The 21,469-nt window shown below is 38.2% G+C and overlaps 1 protein-coding gene across 2 annotated transcripts in view; it reads left to right on the forward strand.

The window, feature by feature from the left end:
* The window catches only part of SUPT16H (SPT16 homolog, facilitates chromatin remodeling subunit), a 33,832-nt gene that overhangs the window by 8,469 nt on the left and 3,894 nt on the right, over positions 1 to 21,469 (forward strand). Inside the window, exons 2-23 of one of the 2 annotated variants that reach the window (XM_027083680.1) lie at positions 2,974 to 3,039; positions 4,542 to 4,634; positions 5,666 to 5,836; positions 6,485 to 6,637; positions 7,197 to 7,343; positions 7,748 to 7,899; positions 9,376 to 9,548; positions 10,917 to 11,007; positions 11,813 to 11,886; positions 12,024 to 12,136; positions 13,252 to 13,317; positions 13,433 to 13,528; positions 13,607 to 13,722; positions 13,810 to 13,963; positions 14,472 to 14,599; positions 15,131 to 15,266; positions 15,372 to 15,498; positions 15,764 to 15,882; positions 16,374 to 16,499; positions 16,823 to 16,935; positions 17,227 to 17,302; positions 17,712 to 17,881. In XM_027083680.1, the coding sequence (XP_026939481.1) occupies positions 5,702 to 5,836; positions 6,485 to 6,637; positions 7,197 to 7,343; positions 7,748 to 7,899; positions 9,376 to 9,548; positions 10,917 to 11,007; positions 11,813 to 11,886; positions 12,024 to 12,136; positions 13,252 to 13,317; positions 13,433 to 13,528; positions 13,607 to 13,722; positions 13,810 to 13,963; positions 14,472 to 14,599; positions 15,131 to 15,266; positions 15,372 to 15,498; positions 15,764 to 15,882; positions 16,374 to 16,499; positions 16,823 to 16,935; positions 17,227 to 17,302; positions 17,712 to 17,881 (2,465 nt within the window). In that variant the 5' untranslated portion in view covers positions 2,974 to 3,039; positions 4,542 to 4,634; positions 5,666 to 5,701. The remainder of the gene's footprint in view (positions 1 to 2,973; positions 3,040 to 4,541; positions 4,635 to 5,665; positions 5,837 to 6,484; positions 6,638 to 7,196; positions 7,344 to 7,747; positions 7,900 to 9,375; positions 9,549 to 10,916; positions 11,008 to 11,812; positions 11,887 to 12,023; positions 12,137 to 13,251; positions 13,318 to 13,432; positions 13,529 to 13,606; positions 13,723 to 13,809; positions 13,964 to 14,471; positions 14,600 to 15,130; positions 15,267 to 15,371; positions 15,499 to 15,763; positions 15,883 to 16,373; positions 16,500 to 16,822; positions 16,936 to 17,226; positions 17,303 to 17,711; positions 17,882 to 21,469) is intronic. The other variant, XM_027083678.1, reaches the window with a different exon arrangement.

The raw sequence follows: 21,469 nt of genomic DNA on the forward strand, positions 1-21,469 counted from the left end.
TAAAGACTGAAATGCAGAAGAATCACAGGCAGAACACTGTTTGACATAAATCATAGCAATACTTTTTTTGGATCTGTCTCCTAAAGTAAAGGAAATAAAAGCAAAAATAAACAAATGAGGTCTTGATTTGGGGTTTTGAATGTGATGATGCATACAACAGCTAAAGTTTTATTGTAGATTACATACAGAAAGTGCTTTCTCAGTAAATACTGTTCCCATCTGAAACACCTGTTTCAGCAACACTTGAGTGTTAAGTGGACCGGACAGACTGGAAAGTGGCAGGCTTTGGCGACAGAAGGGGTTTGGTGGATGTTGAGAGTCTGCACACCAGGGGTCACTGCTGCAAAATGGTTCATCTAGAAAGTCCAGATTTGACAGGGGCTCAAGTCTGAGTCCTAAAGACCTCCCCAGCAGAAGAGGTCACATGGGAATCTGGAGCCGGTTAAGCAGCAGAGTTGAGCCCCAGCTGCCTCTAACAGCCAGCACCTGGAGCTGACTGTAGGCCTGGCCCTGGGGCAGTGGCTGCCAGCCTTGTGGCTTCTCTTTCTTTTTGCCAGCCGCCCACCCCCACTCCAGTATTTTAGAACAAATTCCAGACACAAGTTAATCTGAAAATATTTTAGTATTATATATAACTTTATTATAACGTTACTTTGGTAACGTTATCATGTAAGTTTTACAAGCAGATTATTAAAAATCTCCCTCAGTTTCAGAAGACTGTTTGCAGATGTAACCTGTATAAGGCATTTGTACTCCTCATAAGGTTTGAAAATACAAAGTAGTGCCCTAGATTTTGCTGTGAAAATGTTTGGCTTTACTGTAATCCTTTTCATTGAATCACATTGTAAGAGAAATTTTATTTAAATTTATTATCTTTAGATATTCTGCTGTTATTTATTTTTTCTGATGTTAGAGGCCACTGGTGTTTGTAAAGAATCAAGAATGAAATGGTCAAAGCACATGGGTTCCAAGAGAAATTAGGATTCATCCTCTTACCTTTTTGATGGGCAGTGGAAAACCAGGCATTTTATATTCGTTGAAATCCTGGAGATTTTGATGGATTTGTTTCCCCTATCTTCATAAAAAAGCTGACTACGTGGGTCTTTTTTTCTCTCTCCCTATTTTCAATTATATTGAGATTCCTTTATATGGTTTTCCCATATTATTAATGATTAAGTTACATAATTATATTATATATATTTTTTTGGCTGCGTTGGGTCTTCGTTGCTGTGTGTGGGCTTTCTCTAGTTGCCGTGAGCGGGGGCTGCTCTTCGTTGTGGTGCGCAGACTTCTCATTGCGGTGGCTTCTCTTGTTGCGGAGCATGGGCTCTAGGTGCGCAGCTTCAGTGGTTGTGGCGCACGGGTTTAGCTGCTCCATGGCATGTGGGATCTTCCCAGACCAGGGATCGAACCCGTGTCTCCTGCATTGACAGGCAGATTCTTAACCACTGTGCCACCAGGGAAGTCCCTCTTCATATACTTCTAAAAAATTTATTACTGTGTATTTTGAATTTTCGTACGTGTTTTTTCTGCTAAAAAATTTTGACTCAACCAAGATTTCAAGTATCAAAAAATACTAAAAGGGACTTTTTGGTTAGTTTCAGTGGTGTTTTTTGTAGACAGATGTTTAGGAAATATATGTCAGTAGCCAGAACACGTAAGCATTAAATATAAGGGAATACCTGTTGCTAATTTTGGGAGGTTATCAAGGTACTAGTAATTCTAGTGCCACAAAATCCCATAGTTGGAATGCATGTAGCAAAATTTGGGGGAGGAGAGAATATTTGATGCCAGAGTTAGTGTTAATATATGTTGTAGGAATCATAACACAGTGGTTCTCAAACTCTTTGATATCAGGACCCCTTTACATTCTTAAATTATTCAGGTCCCCACAAAGCATTTCTTTGTATGGGTTGTATCAAGTACCTAAAGAAATTTAGCTTCAAACATACATGAAGCTGGAAAAGGGAGAAATTTTAATAACCTTTTCAGATAATTATGGATATTCTTTGTTATTACACTAAAAGTCTGGAAGTGGTAATCTCTTGAAAGTTAGTTGTAATGTGGAATCTAAAACCACAGCAGTGAACTTTTCATACTCAAGTTATGGGTCTGTCTTGCACCTTTGATCCTTTACCCATGGATGATTTTGTAACAAGCGTTGCTTATTTGGAAAATATTGGTTCCCTCGGTTGTACAGATCTGGTAAATGTACACATTTCATTTTATGATATTGGAGAATCGTGTATGTTAATATCACCACCGATATCAGAAAAGTCTTGAGTAAGTAGAGAAGCTGTCAAGTTCACAATGGTGGGTACAAGTTTATCAAAATTTTGATTTTTGCTTGAAAACTTGAATTTCATCATTGACAACATGTTTGTCATTTGTTTTCCTTGAAGTGATAGGCTCACTTAATTCATTTTCAAGAAAATGTATGCCAGATGCCCAGCTCTGTTTAAATGGCTAGTTCAGTTTGTTACTCAAGTAATTATACAAGTGCTTTTCCTTGAGACAACCATCATACTTCAGTTTGCACACAGAAATGCTTTGTGTGTACTTCCCACTTCTTTACACAGAATATTAAAAAGACATATACTCAAGGGTTAGGATTTCATAATATTAATCATTTTTACTGTGTCAAGGACATTTTTTAGTGAAACTGGATTTGTTTCCTATGAGTGTGTGATAGTGAAGAACATAGTTTGGTGCCACTGCCTTGGTGCTGGAACAAATGGTTATCTGCATGTGAAATAATGAAGTTAGGCCCCTTCCTCACACCATACACAAAAATTTACTCAAAAATGAGTCCTAGATCTAAATATAAGAGCTAAAAGTATAAAACTGTTGTCGAAGAAAGCATAGGTCAATCTTCATGTCCTTGCATTAGGCAAAGCCACCTTAGATATGACATCAAAAGCACAAGAAAAGAATTTGGACTTCTTTAAAATTAAAATCTTTTGTGCTTCAAAGGACAACATCATTACGAAAGTGAAAGAAAACCCACTGAATGGGAGAAAATAATGCAGATCATATCTGGTAAGAGACTTATATCTAGAACATAAAAATAACTCTTAAAGCTTAGTAATAAAGCAGTAACCCAGTTACAGAATGGGCGAAGGATCTGAATACACACTTCTCCAGAAAGGGTATACAGCTCATCAGGAATCATGTGAATGGGGACTCAGTCGACATCATTAGCCATTAGGCAAATGCAAATCAAAACTACAGTGAGATACTGCTTCATACCCATTGGGTGGCTATATAAATAATAAAATAATAAAAAAGATGACAAGTGTTGGTCAGCATGTGGAGAAAGTGGAACCCTCATATGTTACTATTGGGAATGTAAAATAGTGCAGGCACTTTAGAAGACAGTCTGGTGTTTCCTCAAAAAGTTAAACTTAGGGCTTCCCTGGTGGCGCAGTGGTTGAGAGTCCACCTGCCGATGCAGGGGACGTGGGTTCGTGCCCTGGTCCGGAAGGATCCCACATGCCGCGGGGTGGCTGGGCCCATGAGCCATGGCTGCTGAGCCTGCGCGTCCGGAGCCTGTGCTCCGCAACGGGAGAGGCCACAACAGTGAGAGGCCCACGTACCACAAAAAAAAAAAAAAAAGAAAAAGAAAAAAAAAGTTAAACATAGAGTTACCATATAACGAGCAATCCCTCACCTAGATATATACTCAAGAGAAATACGTGCACACAGAAACTGCCGTGAATGTTTATAGCAGCATTATTCATAGTAGCCAAAAGATGGAAACAACCCATATATCAAACAATTGATGAATGGATACAATGTGGTATATCCACATAATGGAATGTTACTCAGCAATAAAAAGGAATGTGGTATGATACATACTACAACATAGATGAACCTTGAAAGCATGTTAAGTGAAAGAAGCCAGACACAAACGCCACATATTATGATTCCATTTATATGAAATGCCCAGAATAGACAAACCCTTAGGGACAAATGAGATTAGTGGTTGCCTAGGGCTGGGGGGAGATGGATAATTATTGCTAATGGGTTTTTTGGGGGAGGATGAAAATGTTCTAAAATTTGTGATAGCTGCATAACTAAATACACAGAAAACCACTGAACAGTACACTTAAAGTGGGTGAATTGTATGTGAATTCTGTCTCAGAAAGCTGTTTTAAAAATAGAGTAGGGTTTCCCTGGTGGCACAGTGGTTGAGAGTCCGCCTGCCGATGCAGGGGACACGGGTTCGTGCCCCGGTCCGGGAAGATCCCACATGCCACGGAGCGGCTAGGCCCGTGAGCCATGGCCGCTGAGCCTGTGCGTCCGGAGCCTGTGCTCCGCAACGGGAGAGGCCACAACAGTGACAGGCCCGCGTACCGCAAAAAAACAAACAAACAAATAAAAATAGAGTAAGTGATGGCTGTGAGGTTGTCAGGCAAACATGTACCTTAAACTTAGAATTTCTGTTAGGAAAAAATTACACATATCTTGGGGAAATACTGAAGTTTGTATTCCTATTTTGCTAGTGTGAAAGAAAATGAACAAATTACTCTACTTTTCAGAAAGGAGAAGATGAGTATGCCAACGTTGATGCCATTGTTGTATCAGTGGGTGTTGATGAAGAAATCGTTTATGCCAAATCAACTGCGTTACAGGTGAGAAATTTACAGCTGTGTTTAGCCCTGAGAGTCATTGAATCAGCTACTAGACTGTTCAATATCGTAGCCACTAGCCACATTAAAGTTTTAACTTCTCAGTCCTAAGTCTCAAGTACTCAGTAGTGGCTATCATGTTAGACAGAGGACATACAGAATATTTCTGTCACAAAAAGTTCAGTGAACAGCACTGATTTAGAACATAAGGAAAAAGGAAGAGAAGTATATAAATTAGGATGGATTTAACTTTAAATAACAGAAAAATCTAAATAACAGTGGGTTAAAAAGAATATTTCTTTTTCTTTTAGATAGTCTTCAGGGACCCAGGTTTTTTCCCGGTCTCTACTCTGCCATCCATAGAATATAGCCCTTGTGCTCATTTTGCAAAATTTGCTGCAGCTTCACCCTTATATCTGCATTCTGAGCAAAAAGAATGGAGAGAGGGAATAAAATGGGAGACCCTCCCTCCTTTTTTAAAGAGACTTTCTTGAAGTCCCACAGAATACTTCTACTTAAAACTTAATGGCCCAAATTTAATCTAATGGTCATGCTTAGCTGCAAGAAAGGATGGGAAATAGGGTCTTTGTGCTGAGCATTTTGCCCAGCTAAAGGTCATGAGTCTCTTTGAGAGAGAAGATATGAGTAATTGGTAGGCAACTAACAATCTTTGGGGAGCTAGAATGCACAGTTCCCTGAGGTGCTTCTCTGTCTCTTGTTTTATGCATTTCTGTCCTACTAAACAGTAATATACTTCCTATAAAACACAAATTATCCAAACGATTTGATGGTCTTTATTACGGAATGTTTCAAACAAATAAAAGTAGATAAAAGAATACATTGAACTCCTCCTGTGTACCCATTATCCAATAAATTGTCAACTCCTGACCAATCTCATTTCATTTGAATCTACATCCAGGTTCCCCATTCCATGATTATTTGGAAGTTAATTCCAGATACCTTAATTTATAAATATTTCTGTGTAAGTACATTAATTTTTTTGTATCTGTACACACCGTTGTCTTTTCCCATAGACATGGCTCTTTGGTTATGAACTAACTGATACTATCATGGTCTTCTGTGATGACAAAATCATCTTTATGGCCAGCAAGAAAAAAGTGGAGTTCTTGAAACAGATTGCTAACACTAAGGGCAATGAGAATGCTAATGGAGCCCCTGCCATCACACTGCTCATACGAGAAAAGGTCAGAACTAATAAAGAAGGTGTCATAAATGTGAAAGAATGTTTAAAAGTGATAAACAGAAAAGCCTTCTAGGAATTTAAAAAATACAGGGGAAGATTTAGCTGACTGTCATTTGTTAGTCAGGAAGAAAAGAGTTCAGTAGTCCTGTCAGTTCTGCAGTAAGACAAATGGGTTATGAAATTCTGGTGAACACTAACTTTATCCATTCTTGACACTGTCAACTTGTTTGTTTTAATCTGAGTGCCTTAATTAGAACAAATAGCTTTTAAATATCCTTAAGGAAAATGAGGCATACCTCATTTCCAGTTTTTATCAAATGTACTCTTCTTTGTTATACTGCCCACTTCTCTTCTGAGAAGATTTCTTCTCAAAATGTTGTTCACCTTTGTATTTGAGTTTCTTAGCTGTTCCTGAAGAAAAAGAATAGCCTTCTCCGCTTATATGTACTTCACTTAAGCATATAAAGATATTGAAAGAAATTTTGCGTTACCTTTTGGTGTGTTATAGTCTGCCCTAAAGAAGTAGGTAGTAGAAGGGGAAATAGAATTTATTCTTTCTGTAGTTTAGAATATTCTCTGCCTAGTACTAGTAGAACACAGATGTCTAATTCTGAAATTGAACCCCTTTTCCTCCCTGTGGCACTGATAGAATGAAAGTAATAAGAGCAGCTTTGATAAAATGATTGAAGCCATTAAAGAAAGCAAGAATGGCAAGAAGATTGGCGTGTTCAGCAAAGACAAATTCCCAGGAGAGTTCATGAAGAGCTGGAATGACTGCCTCAACAAAGAGGGCTTTGACAAAGTAAGAATACTCTTGGAAATAGGCACATTGAGAGTTGAGAAGAAAAAATTGTGAGGAGCTTCCATAACAGATAATGCAGAGAATTTGTTTTGGGAAAGCTATATATTCATTCACACTTCCATTTTTCATTCCCTTCGGCTGAGCAGTAAGGCAGTTTTCTTTCCAGTTAGGAATGAGGCATTCAGGAGAGAGTTCAGGTACTTCAGAGGGAAACTGAGGAAAATCTCTTGTCCAAAAAAAATTTTGTTTTTTTCTTTTCTTTCCTGTCTGCCTTCCTTCAGCCTTTACGGAAACCTCAAGAGAGAGGCATTTATATTTACATTTTAAATGATACATTAGTTTAATGCCTCTTAGAATACACCAGTGACCTGGTAAAGAGCTCTTTCAGATGTTTATTCAATCCAAGAAGAGGAGATTTAGATATTCTGCAGACTGCTGATGAGTAGTTTGCTGTTAAATAACCAGATATCATCACTGATAATATTTGACTTGGGGGAGAGATATTTCTTTAGCAATTCCGTATCTGCATGTTAGAAACTGTTTATCGCTTTGATTGCAGATAGACATCAGTGCAGTTGTGGCCTATACCATTGCTGTAAAGGAGGATGGAGAGCTCAATCTAATGAAGAAAGCAGCCAGCATCACCTCTGAGGTCTTCAACAAATTCTTCAAGGAAAGAGTCATGGAAATAGTCGATGCAGATGAGGTGAAAAGAGAGGGGGGCGTCTTTTTACTGTTTTAATGAAGCAGAAGTAAGTCTCTCCCATGCGGCGTTTTTTGGTGTGTGTTCGCCTTCCTTTGATACATAAGTTGGTGTGTAATTGTGCCAGCTCTCTTTCAAAATAACTATAAACCTGCACTGTAGTTTCTGGAGGTTACCCAGTATTTCACTTGAGAATTCCTTGAATAGCTGTGAATTCCACATATTCTCTAAATTTGCTTTACATGTACACCAGTATGTTAAGTGGTGCATAAACCACTTCGTAAGACTTCTATAGCATCCTATATGATGTCAGGATATATGTTATCTTCAAATGGTGATATCCAAAAACCCAACACCCCTCTGCCACTCTCTAGTAAGTATTGTTTTATTTCTGGATATACTTACAGAAAGTTCGACACAGCAAACTGGCTGAGTCTGTGGAAAAGGCCATAGAAGAGAAAAAATACCTAGCCGGGGCAGACCCTTCTACTGTGGAAATGTGTTACCCTCCTATCATTCAGAGTGGTGGCAACTATAACCTCAAGTTCAGTGTGGTGAGGTAAGTAGGAGAATTTCAAAATATAACAACAACCAGAGCATTTCAGCCTTTGGCCTGTTTTTTTTCTTGGACTCATTCTGGAATTCAAAAAAGTAGGAGGAGGGGCTTCCCTGGTGGCACAGTGGTTGAGAATCTGCCTGCCAATGCAGGGGACACGGGTTCAAGCCCTGGTCTGGGAAGATCCCACATGCCGCGGAGCAACTGGGCCCATGAGCCACAACTACTGAGCCTGTGCATCTGGAGCCTGTGCTCTGCAACAGGAGAGGCCGCGACAGTGAGAGGCCCGCGCACCGCGATGAAGAGTGGCCCCTGCTCGCTGCAACCAGAGAAAGCCCTCACACAGAAACGAAGACCCAACGCAGCCAAATAAATAAATAAAATGAATTTATTTAAAAAAAAGTAGGAGGAGAAAGAATAATCATTAGCCTGCTTTTTACATTATCTTCTTGTCTTATTCTATGCATATTTTTATTTTATTTCACAGTTACTCATTTCTTACTTGAGTATTTGATTGTAAGCATTTTCCAGATGATTTAAAATGCCGAGAAAAATGCAAAATGTTGAAAAAAAATCTTATTAGATATATCGTAATGTAATTCCCCTTCTGATTTTTAAAAAATACTGTAAAGAGGGGACTTCTCTGGTGGTCCAGTGGTAAAGAATCTGCCTTCCAATGCAGGTGATGTGGGTTCAATCCCTGGTTGGGGAACTAAGATCCCACAAGCCGCGGGGCAACTAAGCCCACGCACTACAGCTACTGAGCTCACGCGCCTCAATGAAAGAGCCGGAGTGCTGCAACTACTGAGCCCAGTGCTCTGGACTCCGTGCGCCACAGCTACAGAGCCCACACACCCTGGATGGAGCCCATGCGCCCCAACTAGAGAGAGAAAAACCCGCACACCACAACTAGAGAGAAGCTCATGCGCCACAGCAAAGAGCCTGTGCCACAACAAAAGATCCCGCATGCCTCAACAAAGATCCAGCATGCCGCAACTAAGACACAATGCAACCAATAAATAAATAAATCCATCCATACATACATACATGCAATGATGTTATAACCATAGGTTTTAAAATAAATAAGTAAATAAAATAAAAATTAAAATACTGTAAAGAATGCTGTGTGTCCTGGTTGGTTGGAAAGGATTAATTCATGGTGAATTCATAGTGGACTGGTGGAAAGGTGATGCCTTACCATCATGCTGTTAGGTTATAATGAATAAAATTCAGTATATGTTTTACATACTTAGGATACAACAACTTTTTACTGAATTTTTATCCTAAAAGCTTTGGCCATTAAAGTTACTCCAGAGCATTTATAAACTGATTTGTTCTTTTAAAAAAAAGTTTAGGTCATTTTTCCGCTTCAGCTTTGGGGTATAGCAGGGAAAGGTAGTGATTACAGATGTGTGTGTTAGTGATACTAAGGACTTCACTAGTTTGTGTAATGAAATGCTTTCTTCCTTTGGTCTCTAGTGACAAGAATCACATGCATTTTGGGGCCATTACCTGTGCCATGGGTATTCGCTTCAAATCTTACTGCTCCAACCTTGTTCGCACTTTGATGGTTGATCCTTCTCAGGAGGTTCAAGAAAATTACAACTTTTTGCTTCAGCTTCAAGAGGAGCTGCTAAAGGAACTAAGACATGGTAAGGTGCCTTAGATAAGGTTTAGAAATCATGTAACAAAAATGTAGCATTTATGGGCGTGTTTATCCCTGAGGCTCTTGTACTGTAAATAGAATTAGATTTTACTAACCTCCAGTCATCCTAGCATTTAGTTCCTCAGTGTACTTTTATGCATGGGTGGTTATTGTGGTTTTATACTGTTGTTTAAAAAAACCTCTGACTGGTTAGGCCTCTGTGTCCAGATCTTCATAAAATACTCTGGCCTTATTACTTTTCTTGAGAAACTTCTGAGAAGTAGTATCTCTCCCAGCAGGCTGTGTAATATTAATCCTATATTGAATGGATACCCGGAATCTTAGTTTGAGAGATCTAATAGCAGCCCTGCTAAGCAAGCAGCTGCCTACCTCAAGAGCAAAGCACTTGGCACTCTTTTGCCTTGAGACTTTTCACTCCCCGATGGCTAAATGGGCCTTCATGTTTACCACCTTCAAACTACTTCGTAAGCCCGCTCATGTTTTGCAGAGCTTCCAGGCACCATTCCCCCATGATACCTCAAGTCGATCTTGAGAAATCGAATTAGAGATCATAGTCCTAGGTAGTTTAATAATAAAAACCCCTCTGAGGCTACCATATCTGGCTTGAAATATGTATTCATATCCTAGACCCTGAAAAATTAAGTCCAGAGTTCTTCCAGCAGTAATTCACCCATTTAGTAGTCGTGTTTTTCAAAATGTATAATAAGTTTAATGTGATACCTTTTATCAACTCTTGAATTATTTCAATGAAACCAACTGGGGTTCCACAGTCCCACTGGAGTGATTCTAAAAAACAGTGTAATTAAAGAATGACCAGGCAGATTGTTTTTTAAAATGCACATTTCTAAGTCCTACCACTCCTGCAACTGTATTCCTTATTTTATGCTTTGAGAAACCCTGCTTTAGGAGATATTTATTTATTTATTTATCTCTCTATCTATTTGTTTATTTATGGCTGCATTGGGTCTTTGTTGCTGCACGCAGGCTTCCTCTAATTGCAGCAAGTGGGGGCTACTCTTCGTTGCGGTGTGGGGGCTTCTCACTGCAGTGGCTTCTCTTGTTGCAGAGCACGGGCTCTAGGCGCGTGGGCTTCAGTAGTTGTGGCTTACGGGCTCTAGAGTGCAGGTTCAGTAGTTGTGGCGCATGGGCTTAGTTGCTCCGCGGCATGTGGGATCTTCCTAGACCAGGGCTGGAACCCGTGTCCCCTGGATTGACAGGCGGATTCTTAACCACTCTGCCACCAGGGAAGTCCCTAGTGGACTTAATAGGTGAAAAAAATGTTGATTAAAAAAATGTGATTTGGGGCTTTTTTTTTTCTGAAAGATGCTTTAATGTCCCATGTCTGTCTCATTAGGTGTGAAGATATGTGATGTATATAATGCTGTCATGGATGTGGTTAAAAAGCAGAAGCCAGAGCTGCTGAACAGAATTACCAAAAACCTTGGGTAAGATGCTGTGATATACATTGTCACTCTGAGTCAATTTTCGTGACTGGCAGTCAGGCAAAATATTCTTAGATGATTCAACCAATATTTATGGACTATTAAACTTAACTGTGTGCCAGACACATTGTGTTATCAGAGAATGTGAGAAATGCTTGAGTTCTACTCCCAGGGATAGGGTGGAGATTTTTCCAGACCAATGTAGTAGATGCCAGTAGTGTTCCAGCCTTAAATTACAAATGTGAGGAGACATTACATACTATATTTCCTTTCTTAGAACACCTCAGCTCATATTTGCAAATTAAGTACTCTGAGATATCCTACTATTTAAATTCTTTTTTCAATTTTTATTTTATCCAGTGTTTCTCAAATGTATTTGACCACTGAACACCTAGAAATACCTAATAACATCTTACAGAACCAAAGACATTTGAGAAACAAAAGCTCTAGGCAGTCTCCTTAGATGGAAGCTAGTTGGGGTATATAGTTTATTTCTGTCCTTCTCTGATGGACAAGAAGAAATATATTGACCTATACCAAGTCTTGGCCTAGGTGACTTAATGAAGCCAGTTATCACATTCTACTAAATATAATAAGTGTTATATGCAGTACTTAATTAGAAAGTCATTTTCAGCATATTAACCCAAAGACTGTCCTCAGATCTTCTTTAACTGACTGATCATCAGGGGCAAATCACTCAGCATGTTTGCTTGCCTTATCTTGTAAATTGAAATAGGATATATTGTACTTGACTCAGGTTAGAGGTCTTTTAGCCTATTGCTAAAGTTTCTCTTCATTCCTTTTTTAGGTTTGGAATGGGCATTGAATTCCGTGAAGGCTCTTTAGTAATTAATAGTAAAAATCAGTACAAACTGAAGAAAGGTGAGTTTTACATGCATGCACTAGAAAAATAACTTTTTTGAAACTTTTCTTTTTGCTTTGTCTCCCTCTATTCTGTATAAAATCACACTTCTCCATCCTTTCACAGTCATTGACTCATTCCTGTTTTGCTCTTTTAGGAATGGTTTTCAGCATCAATTTGGGATTCTCAGACCTGACTAACAAGGAAGGGAAGAAACCAGAAGAGAAAACCTATGCCCTATTCATTGGTGACACAGTGCTTGTGGATGAGGTATGTATTGCTTCTTCCACTTTGAGTGGTCATGAACTGACTTTGGAAGCACATTTTTACCCTATGGTTCCCCCCTCCTTTTTTTTAATTGAAGTATAGTTGACTTATAATATTATGTTAGTATCAGATGTACAGCAAAGTATTCAGTTATATATTTTTTTCAGATTATTTTCCATTACAAATTATTATAAGATACTGCATATAGTTCCCTGCGCTACATAGTAAATCCTTATTTACTCTTGTTTATTGCTTGTCTATTTTATGTGGGTTTTTTGTTTTTATATTTGTTAAATGCTAGCTAAGGGGAAGGAGAGATCCCTATGATACCCTAATACAGCTAGGGATAGAGATTGTTTAAGCCAAACCCTTTATTACATTGTGGCTTGAACTTCGATTATGATAATGTCAGGAACTGATTCTGATAATGGAACTGATTTTTTTTTAGTAATGGCTTTATTGAGCTACAGTTTACATACTGTACAATTAAAGTGTACAATTTAGTGATTTTTAGTATATTCACAGTTATGCAACTATCACCACAGTCTAACTTTAGAACATTTTCATCACCTCAGAAACCCTGTGTGCATTAGCAGTCACTCCCCACTTCCCCCTCAGGCCTAGGCACTGACTTTCTATCTCTAAGGATTTGCCTTTTCTGGATATTTGGGGTCTTTTTGTGACCGGTTTCTTTCACTTAGCAGGAACTGATTCTTAATAATAGCAAATATTTAAGTGCTCTTATTATAAGCTAAGCATGTTTATGCATTAATTCATTGAATCCTTATAATAACCCTGTGAAGTAAATATTCTTATCCAAGTATGCAGATAAAGAAACTGAGGCACAGAAGTATAAGTAACTTGTCTGATGTCACAGAGCTGGAAAGTGCTTGAGCCAGGTTTCAAATCAAGCCTGTATTCTTAATCATGATCCCAGCGTTGCCTCCCAAATTGTAGTTCCTGATGTGCGTTTCAGAAGATAACTGGTTTTATTTGTTGTCAAAGATTTTTTAGTACCAGAAGGTTCAAAGCATAGCCCAGCTATTTACTGGGTTTGAAAGTGAAAGTGTTTCACTTAAATGCTCTTACAGATGTCTAACTTCCTACTTGTATTCCAGGATGGCCCGGCTACCATTCTCACTTCTGTGAAGAAGAAAGTGAAGAACGTGGGGATTTTTCTAAAGGTAGGAAGAAGATAAATGAGTGGTATAGGAAGTTTGATACAGTGAAGAAGATAAACAATATTGGCTAAAATAATTAAGACCTGAATTTCTGATTATGATTTTTTTTCCCCCATAGAATGAGGATGAGGAAGAAGAGGAAGAGGAGAAAGATGAGGCTGAGGACCTGTTGGGAAGAGGTTCCCGAGCAGCGTTACTTACAGAAAGAACACGAGTAAGTTTACTGTATTAAGTTTACTGTATTACTTTGATGGTTCACAGGTTTTGATAACTTGGGTTTTCCCTTCTCCAGAATGAGATGACTGCAGAAGAAAAGCGAAGAGCACATCAAAAAGAACTGGCAGCTCAACTCAATGAGGAAGCAAAGAGGCGATTGACTGAACAGAAAGGGGAACAGCAGATTCAGAAGTAAGAGTTTGCATGGAGTAGTAAGATTGTTTTAGGGTTATATGTGTTGTGCAGAAATTTCTCAAAAACATCTTATTCCCACTCCAGAGCTCGTAAATCTAATGTGTCCTATAAAAACCCGTCTTTGATGCCTAAGGAACCACATATTCGGGAAATGAAGATCTATATTGATAAGAAATACGAGACTGTAATAATGCCTGTGTTTGGCATTGCGACGCCTTTTCACATTGCCACAATAAAGGTACTAACTTTGAATCAAGCTCCATCCAAACAGTGTCTTAAAATAGATGACTCTCCTGCTTATCATAGATGACTGTCTTTTCTGCATTGTCTCTCACATTCTGCTCCTTCTGACGCTACCTTTCTCGCATTGCTGACTTTCCCCCATCCCTAATCTCCTGCTGTCATTTTTCTTCCTTTCCAGTTTGCACTTTGGAGAAAGTTAAATGATCTAGTCTAGAAACATAATTTGCCTGTTTCTCTTTGAACTTTGAGAATTTTTTAACCTTTTTTCATAAATGTGGCACAGAGAAAGAACTTTGAGAACTCAGTGATTCTTTTGGAAACACACATTTGGTCATATAAAAAAATAGGCTAAATATGTAGTTTATTAGTTTTAGATTAAGGATTACAAGCTAGGTTTAGCAGCTTGTAACTACTAACTTAATTTTAGCATCTCTATAGCTACTGATCTTTATCTAGGAAAGAAATCTGTTTATTTTGCTAATGCTTTTCCTTTCTTTGAACAGAATATAAGTATGTCTGTGGAAGGAGATTATACTTACTTGCGAATCAACTTCTATTGCCCAGGCAGTGCTCTGGGCAGGAATGAAGGCAACATCTTTCCTAACCCAGAAGCCACTTTTGTCAAGGAAATGTGAGTTCCCAGGAAAACAACCATCCCCAAATGCCTGTTGGCAGAAGTGCTACCCTCGGAAACATTTCGTTCTCTGTGCTGTGTTCTCCCCCATTCTAGTGAATGGCAGCACCTTCCTCAGTGGCACTTGATTAGGTTCACCTTGCTAACTTTGTACTGTTTTGAGGATGGAACCTAATTTAAATCCTCGTGAAGATATTTTATCCTCACTATATACATATTTGGTGATAAAATCTCAAATGTGTGCCACATTGGAGTCTATTCATTCTTGAGGTGGAATAGGATAATTTGGGGAAGTTTATGCTGGATTTGAAATATATGTGTGTTTCCCCCACCCAATGGATTAGTCATTTATAATATTCTCTGTTTAAGAGAGAAGGGAGGTTTTTTCAGTTTTCCAGACATTGTTTCACCAGTCAGTAGTACCTTTTTCTCCTAAAAGATAATTAAACCAGTTATAAAACATAATAATGGGTTCAGGTTACCTGGCGTAATAAAGAAACTCACATAAGTGCTTCCCCTTTTCTGCAGTACATACCGAGCTTCAAATATGAAGGCACCTGGAGAACAGACAGTACCAGCCTTGAACCTTCAGAATGCTTTCCGAATTATAAAAGAAGTGCAGAAGCGTTACAAGACTCGGGAAGCAGAAGAAAAAGAGAAAGAGGTGAACCTGAACACCAACAAAGCACCTTCGTGCAAAAGGACACATGTGGGTTTTGGGGACATGGAAAGATACGTGAAAATTCACATTGATTTCCATTCTGTTTAGGGCATCGTGAAACAAGACTCACTGGTGATCAATCTAAACCGGAGTAATCCCAAACTGAAAGATCTGTACATTCGCCCGAATATTGCCCAAAAGAGGATGCAAGGCTCACTGGAGGCCCATGTCAATGGTATGGATGATGTCTCATGTGCCTGGGCTTTGTCTTCAGGGGCACATTTGTAGGAATGACAGATCAGATAATATAGTAGGACAAGGAAGTGCTTGGAGGAATCTACTTTGACATCGCTGTGTGGCCAGAAGGAAAGGAAAGCTCTGTACCTTATTGGCATTTCCTCTGACCCTGTTCAAATCAGCCAGAAAAGATTCAGTACCTTCTGGCCTAACCTGATGATGTTCCTTGATACTTAGCTGCTTCCTTTCTTCCCCCCCCGCAGGTTTTCGCTTCACGTCTGTCCGAGGAGACAAAGTGGATATTCTATACAATAACATCAAGCATGCTTTGTTCCAGCCGTGTGATGGGGAAATGATTATTGTCTTGCACTTTCACCTCAAGGTATATCTTTTTATCAGCTAGCTGTGAGCTCTTGGGCAAGATCTTTCTATCTCCCTCTTTCCCTTGAAATAGTGATGAAAAATATCACCTATTGCATAAGATCATCAGGAGGATTGAATCAAATAATGCTTATAAAGTCCACAGTGCCTGACATCTAGAAGGTGCTAAGCGTGTTTGTTCCTTTGGTGTGATATATAATGACCTCCAAAACGTATAAGGTCTTCTCCAAATTCCTGTTTCTGAAAATTTTTCTTTAGACAATTTATTACCAACATAATCTTTTAAAAATTTATACTCTTTCATATTCAGATGTCATTATTGATGATGACACCAGGGATGGTTTAACTGTTTTTACATAAATGCTGTGGTTTCCAGTGTAGATGTTTTAATATTTTCATGTTTTGTTGTTATCTTGCTTGTCTGTTGTGTAGACTTCTTTGTGGAAGAAGTCTTCTGACTTCTTTCTTGTTCTTTCTGCTTTGTGCCCTCAGAATGCCATCATGTTTGGGAAGAAGCGGCACACAGATGTGCAGTTCTACACAGAAGTGGGGGAGATCACCACAGACTTGGGGAAACATCAGCATATGCATGACCGAGATGACCTCTATGCTGAGCAGGTGAAATTTGGTTTTGCAGGGGAGTGAGGTAGGATGCAGTCCAGATCTGAGTTCGGTAATTGTTATATTTTATAAACAACACCTGAAACTATCTGCAGAACTTTCTCAAGTATCTGCTGGCATGGTGTAGTGCTATGGCTTATGGATTAGACTTAAGTTGCAGGCTCAGCTCTACAGTTAATGTTATGGTGACCTGTAATAAAGTATCTGTGCTAGTATCATAGTTACCAGAATTAAGGACTACAAAAGCACTTCATGCGTTTTGAAGGGATTCCTATTAACAAGTGATAACTGTAGTTAATTCGTAATTTTTTCTTCTACAGATGGAACGAGAAATGAGGCACAAACTGAAAACAGCCTTTAAAAATTTCATTGAGAAAGTAGAGGCTCTAACTAAGGAGGAACTGGAATTTGAAGTGCCTTTTAGGGACTTGGGGTAATGTATCTCCTCCTCTTTTCGGCCTTTAGAAAAATTAGTTATTCTTCCTTTAATAATAATTTAACATGACATATCATGTCCTTTTTCCTATGGACATCCATTCCTTCTTGGAAATGTTTAAGGGCTGGGGTGAATGGCTTAAGACTGAGAGGCTCCCTCTGGAAATGAGTTTCCAGCAAGCATGCTGGAGTTGTGTTTGGAATGGGAAAAGGAAAGAAGCCTGTTGTGGCAGCAGCAGTTTCTCTTGCAATGAGCCCCATCTTAGGTGAGTTTCTTGCTGTCTTTCAGATTCAATGGCGCTCCCTATAGGAGTACCTGCCTCCTCCAGCCCACTAGTAGTGCGCTGGTAAATGCTACAGAGTGGGTGAGTATTTCTGACCTCTTTTTAGGAAAACAAGTGTTAGAGAAAAGAAAGCAAGAGGGTAGACATTTTGAAAACTAGGTCCTTATTGCTTTGGATTTTCATTTTTGATACTTATCTTAGGTATAAAACTTACTGAACAAATGATTCTTTAAAAGTCTCTTTAGTTTTTAAAGATAGTTTCTTTACATAATTTCCTTAAATGTATTCTCCTTGAGGAAAGATTTTGATCTTGCAGATCCTTTCACTGGGGCTTCTTGGTATCTCGTATTTAGTCTTTTCCCCCCAAAACAAACAAAAAAACAGTTTAGTTATCCTTTGTGTAGTGATTTTTAGATCCTGAAAGAGTTTGAAAATGCTAGTGCTTTGTGGGAAGTATTTTTATGAAAATAATCCTGTTCTTTCCTGACAGCCACCTTTTGTGGTGACGTTGGATGAAGTGGAGCTGATTCACTTTGAGCGAGTCCAGTTTCACCTGAAGAACTTTGACATGGTAATCGTCTACAAGGACTATAGCAAGAAAGTGACAATGATCAATGCCATTCCTGTTGCCTCTCTTGACCCCATCAAGGAATGGTTGAAGTAAGTAGACCTGCCAGCAATCTCCCACTTAGCCCATGAACATTGTACCGTAGAATATGAGTGTGGTATGTCATACATAAAATCTGCTGGTGTACTTAGTGAAACTGCCTTTGGGTTGTTATCAACCAGGACTCGAAAATTTGGGATCTGTTAGACAGAGCCACTTTTTCCTGAATACCCGACAGTAGTTTATGGATGTAGGAAAATCAAAATCTAAGATCTTTTTTGATTCTACTTGATGGGTATATAAAAAGATCCATACACGTGTGTAATAATTTATTTACAAAAAGTGGGGGATATTTCTTTCTAGTTCTCTATTTTTACTAAAAGATGAGAGAATATATTTTTATTTTAGCCTTTGACATTCATATACTGACACTTCAGCTAAAAGAATTCCTCATAGAAGTATCGGAACCCCGATAAAAAGGGAGACATCACTACATAGGTAAAGGGTGAGGCATGTGTAGCCATGAGTGTAGATTGCTCTGCCCTCCTTCCCCCTCCACTTACCTGTGAAGGGGAGGCACTATAAATATAAATCTCCTCTTAAGAAATGGGTTGAGAGAGCTTAGAAATAGACTGTGAGAAAGATACAAGTTTATAGTTAATATGAGGATTTTCCTAAGAAACATATGCAGGTAAGTGATATGGTATCACAAATATTTATTAAGTTTGTATGACTTTTTAAAATCAGCTTTATTGAGGTACAATTTACATGTAATAAAATTCTTCAATTTAAGTATATGATTTGATGTGTTTCAACAAACGTGTACAGTCTTGTATCTACCATCATAATCAGGATATAGAATATTTCCTTTGCTCACAGAAGTTCCTCATACCCCTTTATAATAGTCATTCCCCTCCCTTCAGCCGTCACTGGTTTCTGCCACTATGTATTTTGCTTCATCTAGAATTTCACATAAATGGAATTGTACAAGTATGTAATCTTTTGTATCTTTCATCCTTCACTTGGCATAATGCTCTTGAAATTGATTCAAGTTGTTCTACACATCATTACTATATTCCTTTTTATTACTGAATAGTATTCCACTCTATGGAGAGTCCATACTTTATTTACCCATCTACCAGTTAATAGATGTTTGGGTTGTTTCCCGTTGGGGGTCTTATGAATAGCTGCTGTAAGTGTTATGTACAGGTCTTTGTATAGACATATGTTTTCATTTCTCTTGGATAAATGACCTAAGAGTGGGATTGCTGTGTCATATGTTTTATGGTTAAGTGTATGTTTAACTTGATGAGAAGCTACCAAATCCTTTGCCAGAGTGGCTGGAAAACCTACAGCATGTGAGAGTTATAGTCGCTCCACATCCTCACCAATACCTGGTGTTGTCAGTCTTTTCCGTATTAGCCATTGTGGTGGGTGGCTGTCTCATTGTGGTTTCAGCTTGCATTTCCAAGATTACTGATGATTTTTAGCATTTTATGCTTATGTGTCATTCTGTACTTTTAATAAAGTATATTCATGTTTTTTGCCCATGTTAAAAATCACATTGCTTGTCTTATTACTGAGTTTTAAGAATTTTTTAGGCTGGATATAAGTCCCTCATCGAATAGAGGGTTTGCATATATTTTCTTCCAGTAGTTTCTATGCCTTCTCATTTTCTTAAGATGTCTTTTAAAGACCAAAAGTGTAAATTTTTCATGAAATATGTTTGATCAACCTTTTTCTCTTATAATTTCTGCTCTTTATGTTTTATCTAATAAATTTTGCCTAACCCAAAGTCATAAAAATTTTCTATTCTCTTCTAGAGTTCCATAGATTTAGGTCTTATATTTAGGTCTGTGATCCATTTTGAGTTTTTTTTTTTTTTTTTACTGTGGTGTAAGAATCAAGATTCATACTTTGCATATATGTAGCCAGTTATTCTAGTTCTCATTTGTTGGAAAGGTTATCCCTTACCCATTGATTTACCTTGGCATCTTTGTTTGAAAAAAAAAAAAAGAATATGTAGGAGAGGGTCTAATTCTGTATTGTATTCTGTTCCATTGGTTTATGTGTCCTTACACTGATACTGTACTGTCGTGAATATTGTAGCTTTAGAGTAAATCCTGAAATCAAGTAGTGTAAGTCTTCCCACCTAGCTCCTTTTCAAAGTTGGCTATTATTATTTTGGCTATTCTACGTAAATTCTAGAATCAACTTGTATCTTTCAACCAACTGGTTTATTTTGTCTAAGTTTATCAATTCTAGTATTTGTGCAATCATATATCCCCTTTCATTCCTAATATTGATAATTTCCTCTTTTTGTTAGTCTGGTTAGAGGTGTATCAATTTTTTTTTTTTTGATTTTTTTTTTTTCCCCATCATTATGAAGTGTCTTTTCTTATTTCTGGTAACATTCCTTGTTTTGAAATCTACGCAGTGTGATATTACTATAGACTTCTAGCTTTATTTTGGTTAGAGTTTGTATGGTGTGTCTTTTTTTTGTCCCTATACTTTTAACTTACATTACTTTATACTTAAAGTGATTTACTTGGAGACACCATATATTTGGGTCTTACTTTTTTTAATCCATTCTGAGAATGTCTACCTTTTAACGGATTGCTAAAAACAGGCCATTTACACTTAATTATTAGCATGGCTGGGTTTAAATCTGCCATCTTTTTTTTTTTCTTTTTTTTCTTTTTTTTTTTTTTAAAGAAGGTCAATTTATCTACCTACCTACCTACCTGCTTTGGGTCTTAGTTGCTGCACTCCGGATCTTCGTTGCAGCATCTTCGTTGCGGCATGCGGGACTTTTGTTGCAGCACGTGGGCTTCTCTTTAGTTGTGGTGCATGGGCTCAGTAGTTGTGGCATGCAGCCTCAGTAGTTGCAGTGCACTGGCTTAGTTGCTCCACAGCATGTGGGATCTTAGTTCCCTGACCAGGGATCGAACCTGCATCCCTGCATTGGAAGGTGGATTCTTAACCACTGGACCACCAGTAAATGTACCATCTTGCTATTTGTTTTCCCATCTGTTCTTGTTGCTTTTCTTCTCTTTTTATGCCTTCTTTTAGATTAATTTTATGATTTTTTTTTAAAGATTTTTTTGATGTGGACCAATTTTAAAGTCTTTATTGAACTTGTTACAGTATTGCTTCTGTTGTATGTTTTGGTTTTGTGGCTGCACGGCATGTGGGGTCTTAGCTCCCTGACCAGGGATGGAACCCGTACCTCCTGCATTGGAAGGTGAAGTCTTAACCACTGGATCGCCAGGAGTTGTCCCTAGATTAATTTTATGATTCTTTATGATTATCTTCCTAGTTCGCTGATTAGCTCTACAAATCTTTGTTTTACTTTTATAATGATTACTGTAAGGTTTACATATACATCTTTAGCTTATCACAGTCTGCATTCAGATAATATACCATGTCTGTTAGAAGGTTGTTATGCTTCCATTTCTCTACTTCTATCCTTTCTGCTATTATTAATCATCCATTTTACTTCTAATATACTGTGAATTCCACAATTTATTGTTACTATTTTAGCTTCTAAACAGCTATCCTTTAATTTACAAAATGAGTAGGGGAAAGTCTTTTATATTTACTCACATATTTACCATTCCTGATGCTGTTCATTCCATTGT

This window comes from Aethalodelphis obliquidens, unplaced genomic scaffold (assembly GCF_003676395.1).
Source record: "Aethalodelphis obliquidens isolate GAN/ISIS:26980383/991018 unplaced genomic scaffold, ASM367639v1 scaffold51, whole genome shotgun sequence".
NCBI lineage: Eukaryota > Metazoa > Chordata > Mammalia > Artiodactyla > Delphinidae > Aethalodelphis > Aethalodelphis obliquidens.